Source organism: Labrus bergylta, chromosome 7 (assembly GCF_963930695.1).
Source record: "Labrus bergylta chromosome 7, fLabBer1.1, whole genome shotgun sequence".
In the NCBI taxonomy this organism is placed as follows: domain Eukaryota; kingdom Metazoa; phylum Chordata; class Actinopteri; order Labriformes; family Labridae; genus Labrus; species Labrus bergylta.
The window spans coordinates 31,858,167-31,877,623 of NC_089201.1; the positions used below are offsets into that span (position 1 = coordinate 31,858,167).

At 42.6% G+C, this 19,457-nt stretch overlaps 2 protein-coding genes and 1 long non-coding RNA gene across 3 annotated transcripts in view; all 3 read left to right on the forward strand.

The window, feature by feature from the left end:
- Window positions 1-1,873, forward strand: part of LOC136179634 (uncharacterized) — a 4,662-nt gene extending 2,789 nt beyond the window's left edge. The window contains exon 2 of the long non-coding RNA XR_010666607.1: window positions 939-1,873. This is a non-coding gene — a long non-coding RNA (uncharacterized lncRNA). The remainder of the gene's footprint in view (window positions 1-938) is intronic.
- The window catches only part of LOC136179606 (NLR family CARD domain-containing protein 3-like), a 360,535-nt gene that overhangs the window by 221,092 nt on the left and 119,986 nt on the right, over window positions 1-19,457 (forward strand). The gene's annotated exons all lie outside the window — the stretch shown is intronic.
- Window positions 3,232-13,415, forward strand: LOC136179620 (electron transfer flavoprotein beta subunit lysine methyltransferase-like). Its single transcript, XM_065956460.1, has 3 exons — window positions 3,232-5,061; window positions 10,352-10,494; window positions 12,614-13,415. The coding sequence occupies exons 1-3, from the start codon at window positions 4,802-4,804 to the stop codon at window positions 12,961-12,963; spliced, it is 753 nt and encodes a 250-aa protein (XP_065812532.1). The 5' UTR covers window positions 3,232-4,801; the 3' UTR covers window positions 12,964-13,415.

Consider the following 19,457-nt stretch of genomic DNA (forward strand, 5'->3'; position numbering starts at 1 on the left):
GATGATGCCTTCAAGGACACTCAGTAAACACATCACTCAACTGTCTGTGACATGATGATGCCTTCAAGGACTCTCAGTAAACACGTCACTCAACTGTCTGTGACATGATGATGCCTTCAAGGACTCTCAGTAAACACGTCACTCAACTGTCTGTGACATGATGATGCCTTCAAGGACTCTCAGTAAACACATCACTCAACTGTCTCTGACATGATGATGCCTTCAAGGACTCTCAGGAAACACATCACTCAACTGTCTGTGACATGATGATGCCTTCAAGGACTCTCAGTAAACACATCACTCAACTGTCTGTGACATGATGATGCCTTCAAGGACTCTCTGTAAACACATCACTCAACTGTCTGTGACATGATGATGATGCCTTCAAGGACACTCAGTAAACACATCACTCAACTGTCTGTGACATGATGATGATGCCTTCAAGGACACTCAGTAAACACATCACTCAACTGTCTGTGACATGATGATGATGCCTTCAAGGACACTCAGTAAACACATCACTCAACTGTCTGTGACGTGACGATGCCTCAAGGACTCTCGGTAAACACGTGACGATGCCTTCAAGGACTCTCGGTAAGCACGTCACTCAACTGTCTGTGACACGATGATGCCTTCAAGGACTCTCAGTAAACACATTACTCAACTGTCTCTGACACGATGATGCCTTCAAGGACTCTCTGTCCCTTTCAGCTTCAAGTCACCAACACGAGTGACCACGAGAGCTGAAAGGTGGTGTGCTACTTTCCACGCCCACTTCACTTCTGAGCAGGACTGAAGTCCCTGCTGCTCTTCATACTGGATGTTCTGTATCACTGATAATCAGAATAATCATGATAACGATGATATTATATGATCAGAATAATCATGAAGTCTCTCTCAGAGTCTAATCTCTCATTTATCTCTTTTTATATCAACAGCTGGAGGAGGAGTCTTTAAAGAGAGGATCCTGCTGATCACAGAGCTGGAAGCAGCAGCTGGTGTGTTGGTGAGTCTTTAACTGGGCTGTGTTACTGGGAGACTGACGGACCAATCACAGCGCAGATGACTCTCAGTGCTGCAGTCTGAGCTGCTCTGAGATCAGCTCCACCGTCACACACAGGACCATGACCTCGGACATTTTTCTATTCTCATATTCTGAATTTAAACTGCTTCATGACTCAACGACCGAAGATGAACTCTTTGATTTGGATATAAATGTTTCTGTTGCAGCGCCACCCTGTGGACATGTGTAGTGGTGCAGGTTATTCATTGACTCATATTCACAGATAACAGTAGAAGTTGATTCCACCTGTGCAAGTTAAAGTGTGAAGTTTTGCTTTTAACCACGAGTCGTTGGTCGTCTGATAATAAATCAGTCGTCTCTTTGTTGGATCAAAACAAAGAGGAGGCTTCACTGAGTTTTTAAAAGAACTACAAACAGGATGTCTGGATCCAGGTGCAGAGTCAGCACCTGAATATTTGATGTAATATGAGATGATATAAAAAGAGCTGAATAACATGCAGACTCAATCATTGATATTCATTCATCATGTCAGGGTAACAACGGACACGTTATCAAACTATCTTTATTTTTAACTTCTGATGTTTATTACACTTTGATGTTTGAACCTTCTGTTTTTATTATCTCAGGATTTTAAATAGAAATAAATTCAATCTGTGGAGGGTTTTATTTGAATAATAATTCATGTTTAGGTTCTGTTGCTGCTATCACTGCTTTCTGCCAGCAGGTGTCACTGTTTCCACAGTTTTCTCCCAGACTGATCGATCTGAAGAGATTATTTCTCTGTCTGCTCTCTGTAATTTTCTTCTCCGCTTGTATTTGAAATAAAACTTTGTTTTCCACAAAGATCCACACATTTGTCCTTCTCCCCCCTCACCTGACTCTTACTCTTTATTTCAATCAGTAAAGGTGCGGTCTCTGTTAGTGAAAGTGTTCTGAGACAGACTCACATTTCATTCAGCTCCACAGTGTGATATTGTCCACACAAACATGCTGCTTCTACACAGAATTAGAGTAGAATGTGGTATTAAATAAATATAGTAAATTGTATAAATATATCTGATTTTTAAAGATTGTAAAATTATTTATTTCTTTGCTTCAAACTGGGGGAGGCTTTCATATGATCACGTCTTAAGGACTCACATAGCACTGACACAGGTTCACCACCAGGGGGAGCTGCAGCATTACGCTCTCTATAATGAAGCATCCAGTTGAACGTGATTGCAGAGAAACAAAAGATAATGGGCCTCATTCACTAACAGATATGTGCTTAAACCGTGTGTACGAACGTTTGAAGCACAAAATCAGGGGGCTCATCTATCAACAGTGTGTGAGCACGGATCTGTGAGTAATGAGTGTGTAAGAACATTCCCACACAAAGAGTGGAATTTATCAACTTGTTCTTTTACTTAGAAATGTGTGTAAATATAAGCAGAGCTCTGAGCATGCTTACACACAGAATCTAGAGGTAGAACATTGAAACTACAAATAAAAAGCACCACGAGTGTCACAGCACGCCAGAATCCATCTCAACCTAGATGCATGTTCCCAGTTTTTTTAAATTCAAAACACAAAATAAGTGATTTTGTGTGGTTTGAAACAGACCCGTTGCCTAATTGGTGTGAAAACCTTAAAAAGTCGTCTGTGACAGGCGTTACTTTGAAATGTTACATCATGGCTGGTTTTGCATTATTAGATGATTTGGTGAAGCGTGCGCTCTGCAGTAAGTTCAAAAGAGCGCACTGATCCGTTTGGTCCAGCTTGTTCTGTTGGGAGAGCGTCACTGTTTGATTAATCCCCCAGAGAGAGCTGTGCCCCCGACCACGCTGTAAATGTTCAAGGGTGAAATTGTGGAGCAGATACTTCTGGCTTTTGTGCCGTGATGCGTTGTTATTTTTTGCACTGAACTTATTATCAAACTTCATCTTGGTGTTTTCTCCTCTGACCTGTCACCTTCTCTCATGCAGCATTTGTTCTTTTGTTAGTAACTTCCACTAAGTGAAAAGACTAATCATTTATCTGGGTCACTTAGCGCGAGAGTTACTAACCTTATTTTATCTCTTTATTTATTTATCTATTTATTTATTTCCCTTTTTTATTCAACCTCTTCCACTTCCATTCCTGTTGTTATGAAGCTCCTTTTCTTTTTATTACAAAAAAGTAATAAATGTAATGAGATGTCTTGTAGGAATGGATTGGGGAGCTGATGTTGCTGCCTTAAAATATATATATGTGGCGTTAATTAGAACTAGGATTGAGTATGGGAGTGTGGTATATGGATCTGCAGCAAAGACAACACTTGCAAAGTTAGAAATGATTCAGGCACAGGCTCTTAGGATATGTATTGGGGCAGTGAAATCATCTCCAATATGTGCACTTCAGGTAGAAGTAGGAGAGATGCCACTATGTTTAAGGAGGAAACAGCTATTAGCTAATTATTGGCTGAACTTGAGAGGACATGGAGATAGTCACCCAACAAAATCAGTGTTAAAGGATTGCTGGGAAAAAGAGAGAACAATTAAGTCCAGTTTTGGATGGATAGGGGATAGAGTGGCGAGAGATATGGGAGTGTATGACAAGGATATCAGTCCAGCTGTTTTATGGCCACCAGTTCCAATGTGGATGCTTGAGACAGCTGAAGTAGACTTGGAGTTACTAAAGATAAAGGAAAGGAAAAGAAATGTTGATTTAGTGAGTGAATTCTATGAACACATAGAACAGAGATATGGAGATCATGTACAAGTATTCACAGATGGATCTAAAGACCCTGTGACAAATGCAACAGGATCAGCTGCGTTTATCCCAAAAGGTTCAAGGTTGAAGTAGTGAAGAGAACGTCAGATTTCCTGAACGTGTACACAGTAGAGTTGTACGCCATTTTAGTTGCATTAGAATGTGTTGAGCAAATGAAAGGAAGGAAAGTGCTGATATGCAGTGATTCAGTCAGCGCTTTATACAGTATTCAATCAGGATCATCTCACAGTCGTCAAGATGTATTATATGAAATCATATTTACACATTCCCAGGTGGTTAAACAGGGGACAGATGTGATGTTCATGTGGGTTCCAGCACATTCAGGTATAGCAGGAAATGAAAAGGTGGACAGGTTGGCAAAGGAAGCTGTAAAGAAAGAGAGGATTGATATTAACATCAAATGATCTCAGTCAGAGGGGAAACGAGTCACATGGAGTAAAATCAAACAGGAATGGCAACAATATCGGAACAATCAGACAAAGGGAAGACATTTATATTCAATTCAGAGGGAAATAGATAAAGTAAAATACAGAGGGAGCAACAGAAGAGAGGAGGTCGTAATGTCCAGGTTAAGAATCAGTCACAGTCATTTAAATAGCTCTCTACATATCACTGGAAAACATTCATCTGGTCTTTGTGAGATATGCAATCTAGCAGAAACAGTTGAACATGTAGTTATTAAATGTAGAAAGTATGTAGCACATAGACAGAACATGATGTCAGAAATGGAGAGAGAGGGACTCGTAAGAAGAGATGTAAAAAGTATTTTGGAGTGTGGGGAGAGAGGGAGAGGACGAAGATGCTTGTTTAAATCTCTCTTGAGAACAGGTTTATTGAGGAGGATTTAGGAATGTGAGTAATAATTAAATCCAGCAGATGGCAGTAATGCAACTTTTTGGATGCCAGCCAACGAAGAAGAAAGTTGTGTGTTTTCATTTCTTATCGGGTTTTAAGATGTTAAAAAACGACAGAAGGTGACAGAGACATAAGAAGGGCTCTGACGAGTAGCTCCGTGGCTAACTGGTCATGTTTGGACTCTTTAAGTCCTCTACATGGAGCAGGTGTGTTAAAGGCTCGTTCACAGCATTCAGACGGAGGTGTGTGTCTCACAGCCGCAGATTTATCGGTGAAAACACGGAGGTGGTCGGAGAGCAGAGCCTCACCCCGGAGCTCAGACTGAGGCTGTTCACTCCCAGCTGCAGATTCTGGACGGAGAGACCCGAACTGTGGCCCTACGAGGACCCGTACTGGGCGATCTACTGGCCCGGAGGACAGGCGCTGTCACGGTGAGATCTCTAATATACCTGTTTCATTCACCTTTCACCTCTTTAGTAGTGACGTCACTAACAGCTGTTGGTGCACAGCTGCTTTACATCCCCGTTGTAAATCATTCAAACGACAAATGTCAAAGTTACTGGAAAATGATATGTACACTTTGAATTGTACAAAAATCTAGGTAACACTTTACAGGTCCGCAAATTTCGTCGTAATTAGGTGATAATTAGACAAACTTTTTTTTGATTTCATTGAAATTACCCCTGAATTTCATGACAATTGAGTGAAAATTAGCACGTAACCTCTTTGAAATAATGCCCGATCTTAATTGTAAGCAAGTCCTAATTGGTAAGTAACTGTTTTTTCCAATTTCTTTGAAATTACCCCCAAATTTCATGGTAAGTAGGTGACAATTATCAAATCATTTATTTGAAATGAAATCACAATTCACCACAAAATGTATGGAGAATTATCCCAACATCACCGAGTAATTATATTCTGCTATTTCCAGAGAAGCAGGTGATAAATAGCTGCTCATTTCTTGAATACATTTCCAGTAAAGTAATATGAAGTTAGGTCCATGGTTTCCTCTAATTAGAATTACCTTGGAAATCTGGATGGACTTTTCTCATCATTGGGGGGTTTGTAGACGGACTAGAGACACATGTTAGAGTTAGAGGAACATGGGGGAGTGGGTTTAGCAGAATATGTGACCTTTAAAGTCGATAAATATGGTGTTAAAATATGAACTTTAATGCAGTTAAAATGAACAATGATTGTGGTGTTTCTCCTCACTCTGATTATATTTTCTCTTCTTTGCTGCTACGTCCACGTCCGTCATATTCGCCGGTTTGAATCTCGTCCAATCACTGAACTGTATCCACTCCTCCACTCACCTGTGCGCTGTCATTGTCTGGAGGAAACTGTAGTGACTTTTTGTATCAAATTTGGACCCAGATTAAACCTACATCCGAACCCAATGAAGCCGCAACATTTTGAAGTTCTGAATCTATTTTCTGTTTTCTTCACGGTGTAATTGTAGTCCTTAAAGTTTGCAAAGTCCTCTTCAGAGACCGGACCTGGAGGCCAAAGAACATGAGCACAGGAAGCTGTATTCATGGAGTCATAAAGCAGTGAGCCCTTCAACTGAAGAGACTAAAACAGACAAAGATTACAGTATGTATGGCTTTGCAGGGGCGTGGGGACAAGCTTCTTCACGCCCTCTTTTCACCATCTGATCTGTTCAACTTCATCTTTATTGGTAACTTTAAGGATTCACCTTTCTGTATTGCTGTACTGAACTTTCTTTCACCCTCCCCTGAGGGCTCCTTCCTGTGTGCTCTGCTAAATGCATTTTTACCCTGAGGCGCAGTTTCAGTTTATTAAGATACAGTTTACTGAGATACATATGATTATACAGCATGACTACTTGACATAAATGTTGATTATTAGAGAATATAAGGTACATGCATACAGATGAGACACTACAAAACACACCAGCTCCGCCCAGAAACATCCTGAGTCAACCAGAACAAAGCAGAACAGTAAAATCCAGTGAGAGGACAGAGTCTCTGCAGACACAGTCACCACGACACATGTACGGAGGCCCAGAAGGGACAATGGAGCAGCTTTAGGAGAAGTCTGTATTTTATTTTGAAAAGATACCGACTCTATCTTTAATGAAGTTTTAATGAAATAAGATGATAATGATGATTTGTCCAATGAGACCACGCCTCCCAAACCGAGAATGAAGTCATAAAGACGTGTTGGACGTGACACCATGAAGTTCGGACCAACTACAGGTTGATTTATTTTTTGAAATGTGCATGTGTCTTGGCTCAGTAGGAGACGTCTTAATAACGATATAAAAGCAAAAGTCCTGAGTCAGTTGTTCAGCTGGTTCCCTCGTCTTCTCTATTGTTCTCACTAAACTCTCTGAGCTCCAGTGTTTGACTTCAGGACTTCAGCGGCTGCTCAGTGCAGATCTTTAGTGTTGTCAGGAGGTCCAGGACCTTAGCCACCTTTTAGTGAAGGACTTCTAACACATCAGACGCCTGGGACAAAGGCTCACTGTCATTTAAAGATTAGTTTGAGCAGTCGCTTCAATACGTTGAAATTATGCAACAAAGACATTAAGATAAAGGGGTGGCGATGGCCTAGTGGTTAGCTCGAGGGCCACAATGTGCAGAGACCGTAGGTTTGATTCCGACCTGTGGGACGGAGCAGGAAGTGACTCTGGCGTCTCGTTGGTTTCACAAACCTAAACAGCTGTTTTGTTTGTTTCTGTCTCTGTGTTCAGGTTTCTCCTGGACCACCCCGCAGTGTGTCGGGGTCAGACCGTTCTGGATCTGGGCAGCGGCTGCGGAGCCTCCGCCATCGCCGCCATTCTGTGCGGTGCCGCTCATGTAGTGGCTAACGACATCGACCCTAGTAAGCATTCATTCATCTCTTACTCTACTGTGTTATTTACTCACATCATGACATCACAGCATGGACACATTTTCAGGCTCTTATTTTGATAGGAACATTAAAACATTCGCTGCATGTCGTCAACGGGTGGAAGGTTTTTTTCTCGTGTGGTTGGCTGAGGTCTCAGATGGTTGACGCAAGAAGTCAAAAAGCTGTGATGGAGCTCAACATTATTTCATTTTAACGTATGAAATTTTGGGCGATTCAGGGGCGGCTGTGGCTCGGTTGGTAGAGTCGGTCGTCTCTCAACCGGAAGGTTTGGGGGTTCAATCCCGAGCTCCTGCAGCCAGATCTCCGACGTGTCCTTGGGCAAGACGCTGAACCCTGAATTGCTCTCGCTGCTTCATCAGTGGCGTATGTGTGTCTATGAAAGGGATTAGTTATTTCTGATGGTCTCTTTACTCAGCAGTCTCTACCATCAGGGTGTGAATGTGTAGTTGTGACCTGCGGTGTAAAAAGCGCTTTGAGTCTTCAGAAGACCAGAAAAGCGCTTTACAAGCTCAATCCATTTATCATTGAGCTGCAACATTGCTGCATTTTTCATTTGGTTCGGTTTGCTTTCAGACTGCACTTTGTCAAACTAAGCAGAAACCTCCGGTCTTTAAAAATGAAGCCGATGCTGAGGTGCAAAATCCTGCAGTTCATCGAGTGTCCACTAGAGGCTGGCTGTAGAAGCACAGGAAGTCACATACACACCCATTCTAAAAAGCCTGTTTTTACAGCAGAGATGAACATGTTTACAGCCTGGTTCAAAAAACCAAATAGGTGTGATTAGCTCATGTCTGGATGGACACACACTGTACGGGGAGTGAATGTTTTGATGACTCATCAGTTTTGATTTGATGAAGGATAAGAGTTATTCACAATAAGGCGTGTAGCTGACCTGATTGACAGGTGGGCGCGGTGTAACGGTTTGTCAGGAGGTTTAAAACCCGCCTCAGCTCCAGCTCTCAGCCTGTCGTTAGGTTGACTGAAAGTTAGACTGAGACAGCATTTCCAGCATGGAGACCGCCATCGATGGGACTCCAGCGCCCCCTGCAGGGACAGACGGGGGACGCCACTCAGACTTTCTACTTTAATATATATATTCTTTTAAAGATTTATTTTGTGCCTTTAATGAGAGATAGGACAGTGGATAGAGATGGAAATCAGGGAGAGAGAGAGAGAGGGGATTGACATGTGGGAAAGAAGCCACAGGTCGGATTTGAACCCGGGCCGCCCCCCTAGAGGACCACAGCCTCCATAGTACTACTCACTGCGCCACCAGCGCCCCGCGTCCTTTAATATTTATAAAATGTACAGTCTACGTGTCAAACACACCAAGACCTGTCAGATGCTGTGTACCAAAGCCAACCGCCACTAGTTGGAGCTGTAGCGCCGCTCAGTGGCTGCTGACATCCACCCTAATGCTGCTCTATGACCCCGAAGTAAACAGGCGGTCAGTGGAAGAATGACATCCTGTAGTGCGGCGCAGTTTGGTGGTATTTGGATGTATAACATGGAGATAAAGTGATATGTCAGCTGTGTGGGGTTAAACTGTCATATAGACCGGAGTGATGAGTAACCACATGAAGCTCAGGTATGTGGACGTTAACCTGTAAGGAAGACTGAAGGCTAGTGTTGTTAGCAATGCTAACATAAGCCACGGTTTGTTTATTTGACATCGTTTACAGACGGCCAAATTCAACCCACAATGCACTGCTGTTTGGTCCGGAACGCGTTCTCACGTACGGTGAACCGACCTCTGGTGTTCTTGGAAGACCCCCGTTTTGAAGCGGTCCAGAGTTTGGTTCTTTGGTCCGCACCAGAGTCCACCCAAACCAAAATAACTATCGGACAAAGAGCATGTAATGGAAAATGTTTTGTCAACTGTGTGTGACATTTGCTAAAATCACGATGTTCAGGTCACAGCTGGCCCGTGCATATCGTGTTCACCAGAGGCCTCTGCATGACCTCTCGCTTCAGCAGGAAACCGCTGCATGAACATCTGCTCTTCTTTGGAGAAAGGAACAGTCTGGGCTTTGTTTAGCACCAAACTCTTAATCTGCCCTACAACAGAGTTGATCTGTTTTTCTATCTCCTCCCCTCCCCCTGCTGATACAACCTATAAAAGGTGTTCCCCCTAGGTTTACAACTTGGGGGGGGGGGCACGGACACAAACACTTAAAGGAATCATGGTGTGGAGGCCATTTTAATCATGATAACTTTAGTTTCAGAAGTATGGTTTAAGTTTGTGTTAATAGAGTATATTTTTTGTGTTGTAAGAAATAAGTATTAATTTATGAGAAGTATTTGATTTGACATGGAAACCTTTATGGTGAATAATGGATTTATTTGGGCAGGTATTTTGTGTTTTGGGTGGAGCCGAGTTAATTAATTTAGGTGCGATGCACAGGTGGAGAGAAAAAAGGTAGATCGTTTTGTTTGTGGACTGTGGTGGAGGTTTAGGAGCCAAGCAGCAAATGTTTTTTGATCGTGACCTTTTGTTTTGAGTTTTGATAGATTCATTTTGGATCTGTTCTGTATACAAGTGGAATTACGAATAAAATAAGAAATCAAGTGAAACAACGGATCTGTGAGTATATTAAAGTGGACACGCATCAGGAACGAACAGGTTGGCTCCTATGACACAAGTGACAATTTTTATATGACACACAAGAAGAAATTGCCACTACACATGGCGTTCATGTGTTTCTTTTAATGACAGCAGTCAACATAACAACTGAACAATTCTTTGAACTGTACATTGAACTAAACATCTGAACTTTTCTTTTTCTGACAATTATCCACAAAGTGTTCAGCTTTAGTCCCTCCACTTCCTGTTGTCTCCAGCCCAGGTGAAGATACTAATGGAACAACGAGGCGCACCTGGCCTCAGAGCTTAAAAGCCCGGTGCTGGCTTCATGAAGAGAGGCGTTTGGAGTTGGGTCTGCTGTGCCTCTCACTCAGGGATCGTATGTGGGTGTGTAAGTTAGGTTAGTTTTTAAGTTGATCTTTGTTTAATCATGAAGTTTGTCTGTAAATAAATCCCCTTGATTTGAACTTTGGTAAGGTGTTCAGTGTGTTTTAATGGCTCTATTTGTGCTTTGTTGTTAGCCCCATAGCAGATAGTTTTTGTCTGCTTGTCAGGTGGTTGAGTTGACGCGACATATTTTCCAACGTGCGCTCCCTGTCGGCTGGTGGGAGTGTGCTCACCTGTTGGGTTAATAGTTAAGCAGACAGGAAGTCCGCAGCTCCGAGCTCGTTCCCAGGGATCACGAGGTATCTGTTGGTGATGGTTACTTATTCACAGACGAAATGGCTGACTGTCTGATCAGTCAGTTGTAATTCAGTTTGAGTGTTTAGACAAGAGCCATAGCAGATGTCTTGGTTCCTGGTCAGTGTTTACCTACAGGATGTTGAAAAGCTTTTAGCCGTGGTTTACCTGGTCAGATATAACAGGTATTTTAAGGTGGGGGAGTTAGCCTATATGCTATACAACGTTAGCATTTTTCTCCTTTCATGTGCATGAGATCATCACCATGGACGATCGATAACCTGAAGGACAGCCCCCTCTCTCTTTTTCCTTTGCGTACCTGTCAGGGTCTCCACACACCTGCTCCCCAGAGAGACAGAGAAAGTGTGACGTCACATTGTTAGTAAGGAGCCTCATATATTACTGAAGTTCTTTGAGCACATCTGATGGATAAAATAACGCAGATTCTGACCGTTCTGATACGCTGCTGTTAGCGTTAATTAGGCTTGCTCGGGGAGAACATGCAGACTTCCTTACAGAAAGGCCCTGGAGCCAGGAAACTTGTTCCTGTGTGGCCACAGCACTACCTGCTGCTCCACATGCAGCCTCTGTTCAGTGTTTGTGTGTAAGGTCCAGACCCAGGCAGGGGCCAGACTTCTACTAAGTCCAGACTACTGAGGCTACAACACTCTGATTCTCTAAGTCTTTTTGTCTTCTTCAAGGTAGAATTAGAGTCTTCAAAGTTTGCAAGATAATCTTCAAGGTGTCCTGCGAGGCAAAGTTCAGAGAGCTTTAATCTTCTTTACAGAATCACAAAGCAACGAGCAGTTCTGCAGAACGACTGAATAACACAGAGGAATCATGCTATTTGATACTGTTGATTGTGTGTGTGGAGGGAGGTCTCTCTCCGCCCCCTTTTACTTATTTAACTCTTGATCAGCATGATTCTAATGGTGTCCATTACGTCATGTTTCTAAGAGAATTAGAGTGAGTCTGTTAGCAGGAAGTCCTGTGTTATATGACTTCCTGTATCTACTTGGTGCCTGAAACATGGCTCCTGCTGATAAAACATGTCAGTGAGCTGATTTCGGGTCGATTGTTTCTGATGCGTTTCAGGAATGCAGGGAATCTAACAATCATCAGCTTTTGTGACAGAGTCGAGCAGACCTGTGGCTGTAAATGAGTTTTTATCTAGAACAGACTTTTTTACTGCATGTATCTGGTTCTTAAGACAAACAAATCATTGTCAGAATCCCGTCTGTGGGAGGTGGTCCTCAGTGCAGATAATGTTCTGCCTGCTGTCAGTATCATGGGGACTTTAAATGAACTACAAACAGAAACCAGAAGACCTTTCCATTGAAAGTTTCTTGTTTTTTAGAAAAATGAATTAAAATGTTCTAAAATATCAGCGTCTCTATGCAATTTGACCAGAATTCAACTTTAATAATTTAAAAAAGTCTCCAGTAAAATCTGCTGAAACTTCTCAGGGGTACAGCCAGGGACACGAGGAACAAGAATCCATTGAAAGTTTCTTGTTTGCTAGCATTGTCTCTTCAAATATAATACTGCGTTGTTAAGTGTAAAAAATGGACCTTAACATGATATTAAATGTTTAACCGTTGAAGCGGTAGCTCACAGTGGGTGTGATTAACCTTGTTAAAGACTACACTTAATATTGGCGTGGCACGATCACGGACTGTCATACCAGCTCCATCATGGCTGAAAAGTCCTGGAAAATGATCCCTGGAAAAGAGTGTGAACCCTGTATATAGACTGCTGTGATTAAAAGAAACACATGAACACCATGATTCCTTGAAGCCTAACCCTGTGACGTGTTAACCCGCCTGTTTGTGTTCCAGTGGCAGCCGTGGCGACGCACATGAACAGTGAGCTGAACGGCCTGCAGCCTCCTGTGTGTCTCACCCACAACATCATGGGTTCACCGCCCGCCGCCTTCCACCTGATCCTGCTGGGCGACATGTTCTACGACCAGTCCCTCGCCACCAGCCTGCACAGCTGGTTGAACCGCTGCATGGAGACCCACGGCACCAAAGTCCTGATCGGAGATCCAGGAAGAGCTCAGTTTGAGGAGCACGCCATCCGACGCCTCCTGAGGCCGCTGGCTCAGTTTGAGCTGCCCGACAGTGTGAGAGAGGAGAACTACAGCCTGAGCTGCAGCGGCGTCTGGAGCTACACACCTGAACTCTGAACACCTGAGAGAATTATTCTTCAAGAAAACATGGACTGTGTGAGGTTGAGAGGACTGTGTTTTATTTGAAAGTCACACAAACAAGGAAGGTTGGTACATTTCCCAATCTGAATGATCACTTCTTTTAGATATTTGAATGATCAGCTGTATCAAAACAACTCCCTCTCTTCTGTCTGTGTTCAGGAGAGGAAGCATGGCGCCGTGCTGCTGCTGCTCCGGTAGCCTGGTTAGCAGGGCGGGGCGATATGACCTCAAATCAATATCACGCTTAAAGGCAGGGTTGGTCATTTTCTAAAAGTAGCCTGATGTTGAAAGTAGCATTCCCTCAGTGCTGCGTCTGCAGTCAGGAGCAGTCCTCCTCAAATGATTTCCATGTTTTCAGGAGTGCAGATGTAAAAACGGCTGTGATGTCTGCTTTCAGTTTGACAACTACACACACTCACAATGTGTGTTTCATATTTCATTGTGAATTGATCCTTTATGAATCACTCTGTTTAATAAACATGAACACACACATGAACAAACAGGATCCTGTGGACATGCATTAATGGAGAGGTCTCAGAGTGAGGGGGCGGCCCACAGCGAGCGCTCCAGAGCAGTTTTGGGGTTCAGTGCCTTGCTCAAGGGCAGCAGTGCTCAGGAAGTGGACTGGCACCTCTCCAGCTACCAGGCCAGGGACTTGAACCGGCGACCCTCTACCGCAACTGCCGCCCCCATTTCAATCAAAGACAAACACAGTTCTATGTGAGATGGATATACTTGTATCTTCAAACACACACACACTCTTTGTTCACACACAGGAGGCAGAGAGCACCTCCGTACCAGCAGTGGATTATCTCAGGAATGGTTTTTATTCATTCATTCATTTAATGAGGTGCAATAGCGTGACAAACTGGTGACATATACATGACAAATAAGGCACAGAAAAAACAAACAGACAAGGTCAGGACAGCAACGACAAAATACAATAAGAAAAGAAAGACAGCAAAAATACTGAGACATCAACAGACAGACTACAACTGATCTTTCTTTGTTCCAGCCCGCCCCTCGGTGACCTCTACCCTACAGTAGTTTATATCTGAATGCCTTACAGACCAGTTTCTCTCTCTTTAGAGATCAAACCTGAACAGGAGTGTGACCCGGCCGGGGCTACGTGTGAATCTGGCTCCAGCAGAGTCATCAGGCTGCTCACTTTGAAGCAGCTGGATAAGAGCTCGGCTGCTGTTTGGATCAAGCTTTGAATCTTTGTCCAGCAGGTGGCGCCATCAGTTTTATTTTTCAGACAAGTGAGCAGACTGAAAACAGGAACTGTAATGTATTATTACCACTCAACGTTTTCACATGTAGGTGGCTCTGACTGCTGCGTTCAGGGACATAATAATAATCAGTGAGGACGTTCATGTCCTGCTCTGAATCGTCTTCAAGAAATATTCAAATGTTTAATATTATTTATAGATTATATTCAAGCATACTGAGACCTGTCTTCTGTTGTAAGGATATTATTTAGTCTATAATGTGTCAGAATATAAGTAAATATGACATAGATTGACCAACTAAACAGGATGTTTCTCAGTTTTGACGTTGAGCCCCCGAGAGGTTTACTGCACATTTAAGTCTTGCTGTTGGGAAATAAAACTTACAGATAAGATCAATAAAAAACAAATTGGATAATTTGAAACAAGAGTACAAATGTTTGGATTCTGCTGATTGTTCCAAATGTTCTGGTGTTGGCGGTGATGGAGTTGAAATCTGAAAGTTCATGCAAAGATAATAATCATATTTCTATAAAACAGCTGTGACATGGATCACATGTTAGTGTTAAAGTCTTTAAAGGTCTGATTAGTCTCCTTCATGGAGCTTCAGTACAGATAGGCCTACTTTGACTTTACTGGAATACTTTGATTTGTCAGAGAGGAATTTCAGTCAGGAGTTTGAACTTCTGCTGGATCTCCTTCACACACCCTCATCTTCTTCCTATCCTTCATATATTCACAGATATATGCATGTATTCAATTAATTAAACTTCCCTTAATCCTCCAAAGTCTGTCACAGAGCCGGCAAATTTAACTTAATATAGGCTACATGTCAGCAGAAAATATGCATGGCAACGAATATATTCTATGCCAGAACAGTTATATTTTAAATTATATACCCAGGGCAAAAAAATGATTTAAAAAATAATAATATTAAAAACTAACAATGGGCTTAGGTTACTTTCTGAGTCTCTCTCTCAGTCAGTCAGTGATTCGTGTCGGAGCTTCAGTCAGTACGTTCAGTGAACGAAACACTGACTAGTGATGTGAAAAGCAGTTCTTTTCAGTGTATTGAATCAGTAGAATCAGTTCAGTAAAGTGATTCGTTCAAATGATTCGTTCACTGAATCGTTCAGTACTTCTCTGCAGCTCTGTCTGTGAATCAGAATTTAATAAACTGAAACACGGCCGAACGTTTAGTTCTGCTCGCCATCGTACTGAGAACAGCCGGTGGTGAATAATAAACCAATGAGCTGAGAATTTAGTTGATAAAGCTCCAGTTACAAACTGAAAGCTGCTAAAACAATCACATTTATTTTCCCCGACTGTTCTGTTCAGTACGTTCAGAACACAAATCACTCACTGACTGTCTGACTGAGAGGGAGAGAGAGGAGGCGGAGCTCTCGTTCAGTTCGTTCACTGAACGAGAGCTCCGACGTGAATCACTGAACAAACTGAACGAGAGCTCCGACCTGTATCACTGAACGAACTGAACGAGAGCTCCGACGTGAATCACTGAACGAACTGAGAGGAAGAGCGGAGCTCTCGTTCAGTTCGTTCACTGAACGAGAGCTCCGACCTGAATCACTGAACGAACTGAACGAGAGCTCCGACGTGAATCACTGAACGAACTGAGAGGAAGAGCGGAGCTCTCGTTCAGTTCGTTCACTGAACGTACTGAGAGGGAGAGAGAGACTCAGAGCTCCTGTTCAGAATCAGTACACACAATCACTTTCACCAGTCAGTCAATGATTTGTACGATCATTAATTAATAACAATTAAGCTGGGTGTCGCGAAAATGTATGTGCTTGTTGTTATGAAGCTTTCAGTTTGCAAACATTATCATGAATGACAATTAATTTAACTTAATATAGGCTACATGCAGAAAATATGCATGGCAACGAATATATCCTGTACCAGAACAGTTATATTTTAAATTATATAAGCAAATTTTTAAAATAATAATATAGGCTAATTTAGGCTACTTTGTCGGCAAGGGCTGCTTTATTTAAACAAACTATGATTATATATTAGGCAGCTTTGTTTAATGTCTTAACTGTAGATGTAAATGCATGGCCATGCAAATTGTATACAAATATTGTCAATATAAAAAGTGTTTTTGTTGTCCCCCTACCATCCCCCTCTAAGGTCCCTTCCCCTCCTCCCCTGTTACTTGGTATGTTCCCCTGATCACCCTGACCATGTACCCTCATGAACAAACACCCTTCCCCCATTATCAAAGGAGTAAGACAGTGAATAAACAAGATGAGTGAGTCAAGAAGTTATCTGGACACTATTTGAATTTATTCCACCAGCAGCCGCATCATGCACGATTTGCAAAGCAAAGCTCTCCACCAAAGGTGGGTCAACAGCGGGTCAACAGTGGGTCAAATCTCCACAGACATTTAAAGTCAAAACATCCAACTGTGCAGCTTGAACAGGTAAGACAAGAGCCTCAGCCTGCTCCTACAGTAGAAGACAGCAGCAGCACCAGCACTGCTCCAGCCAGTACTCGCACTGCTGTATCCACACAAGGGGCAACAGATAGGCCCAGAGCAAGGCGTGCACAAGCCACCCTCACTCACTTTGTGTCGAGGCCTATTGACCCCATGAGGCAAAGGGCAATGGATGAGGTGCTGGCAAAGATGATTGCACTTGATTTGCAGCCTTTTTCCATTGTTGAAGATAAGGGGTTTCGGCAATACACAAAGGAACTGAACCCCAACTATGTTCTGCCAAGCCGCAAAACACTGTCAAATTCAAGTATCCCAGAGCTGTACAGGAGGACACATGAAAAAGTTCAAGAAAGAGTGGATAAAGCTGAAGCAATGTGTCTCACCACAGACTGCTGGACATCCAGGACAACAACTTCCTTCATGTCTGTAACATGTCATTTCATTTCTGACTTTAAAAATGTGTCCGTCCTGCTAGATTGTTTTGAAATGAGCGACAGGCACACAGCTGACAATCTGGCAGAGCAACTTTTGAGGGTTGCAAGGGAGTGGAACATTGTGCATAAAGTTGTTGCCTGTGTCTCTGACAATGCTGCCAATGTTGTGAAGGCCATCCAGAACACAGGTTGGCCCCACCTATTCTGCTTTGCCCACACCCTGAACCTCATTGTACATAGTGGCATTGCTGCTATTAAACCTACAGTAGATAAGGTCAAGGCAATTGTGGAATACATGCACAAGAGCACAGTTGCCTCTGAAAAACTGAAGGCCACACAAAACCAGTTGGGGTTGCCAGAACTGCGTCTGAAACAGGATTGCCCAACTCGTTGGAACTCAACATATTACATGTTGGAGAGAATACTGCAGAACAGAGAGGCTGTCATCACAACACTGGCCTTAACAAATCCTAGACTGGCCACCCTATCTCCAGAAGAGTGGGAGGAGATGCAACAGGCCTGCAATGTTCTGAAGCCCTTTGAGGAGGTCACAGTTGAAATAAGCGGTGAAGGGTACGTGTTTTTCAATATTATTGCATTGTCGTGATAATACTGTGATTTTGAAGGCCTAATTTTCACTTGCACAGTCACATCAAAACAAAGTCATAAACCTGTCAATCAAGCTACTCTAGGTCATCACCACGGGAACTTGACTTCAGAGGAGCTTCAAAGGCTTTATCTTACTTCCTAGCTAGAGCTTTTCATTGCTATTTTTCAAACTAATGATTATGAATATGATCATTTTACAACGATTACTACTAATAGTTATACTAGTATTAATAATAACAACATGCATATTATTATCACTAAGAGGCCTAATCCTTCTTTCTCTTTCACTCAGGTATGTGACAGCTTCAAAAGTCATCCTTTTGGCAAGAGGTCTTCAAAAGATTGCATCAAGCCACCAACGAGCTGCTGGAAACCTCAGTGAACCAGTTAGGAAATTGGTGGACAACATCTGTTCCCAAATGTCTCACCGGTTCCATAAAATAGAGTCCCATGTTTTGCTCTCTGAGGCAGCAGCACTTGACCCGAGGTTCAAGAAGAAGGCCTTTCGGCAGGATGAGGCAGCTGACAATGTGTTTCATCGCCTCTGCAATTCTGCAGCAAGGATGACATTCCCCAACCAGCAGGCTGAGGGAGAAGAAGAGGGAGCAGAAGCACAAGAGGGGAGCTCCACACTGGAGAGTGCAGTCTGGAAAGAGTTTGATGAGCAGGTCTTTGGGCTTGTGACAAGCAGTCGCAATCCAACTGCAGATTCTGTGCTAGAGGTCCGTGGATTTATAGAGGAGCCTCTAGTGCCCAGGTCCTCAAACCCCCTCACTTGGTGGCAAAGTAGAAGGGTGGTATATCCCAGACTCTGTGAATTCATGAAGAGGAGACTCTGCATTGTGGCCACATCTGTCCCGTCTGAGAGAGTGTTCAGTAAAACGGGACAGATAGTTTCAGAGAGAAGGAGCCGGCTCAGCTCTTCAAAGGTCCGTCAGCTGGTATTCATCAATGCAAACCTGCACATGTAATCTTAATTGAAGATTATTAGAAGAAAATCAATGAATCTTAATTTTCACTGATATTCCCATTGTTTGCAACAATATTGCTCACCTGGCATGCTGGTGATTTTTTTTGTTGTCTCTTGACTTTGTTTTGCACTACAGTTTATTTTGTTTGTGATTGCACATTTAAGTTAATATTTTGTTTGTGACATTTTTAAAATGTAGACCATTGTAAATAGTTTCTACCTTGTCTATTTTATATTTGTTTTTGCACTGTAGTTTTAGTCTATATTTACTTTTTTGTATTTTCTTTTTGATAGCCTATTGTTTTTTATCTTTTGAGTTTTTATTAATTGCACTGTAATTTATGTTTCTCACTTTTATTTTTTATTGTTTTCATTTTATCTAATTAAAAATAATTAATAACCTAATATTTATTTGCGTACATCTTTTATTTGCGTAGTGAAACCTAAAATATGAAAAACGGGTGGTGAAAGTGATTGTGTGTACTGATTCTGAACGGGAGCTCTGAGTCTCTCTCTCCCTCTCAGTTCGTTCAGTGATTCACGTCGGAACTCTTGTTCAGTTCGTTCACTGAACGTACTGTGAACGGGAGCTTTGAGACACGAGACGGAAGAGAGGAGAGCGCAACTGAAGTTGAGAAATGAACGACTCTTTTTAGTAAATGATTCAGTTCAGTTCGTTCACCCAGATGATTCGTTCGTTTTGAACGAATCGTTCATGACCGACACATCACTAACACTGACTGAACGTGAACAAGCGAGACTGTGAGTCACC

Excerpts from the sequence above, each read along its gene's own strand:
- LOC136179620 (XM_065956460.1), top strand. The coding sequence starts at position 4,802 with ATGTTTGGACTCTTTAAGTCCTCTACATGGAGCAGGTGTGTTAAAGGC. Across the intron at positions 5,062-10,351 it reads GGAGGACAGGCGCTGTCACG|CCCAGGTGAAGATACTAATG; the intron begins GTGAGATCTCTA and ends TGTTGTCTCCAG. Across the intron at positions 10,495-12,613 it reads TATGTGGGTGTGTAAGTTAG|TGGCAGCCGTGGCGACGCAC; the intron begins GTTAGTTTTTAA and ends TTTGTGTTCCAG.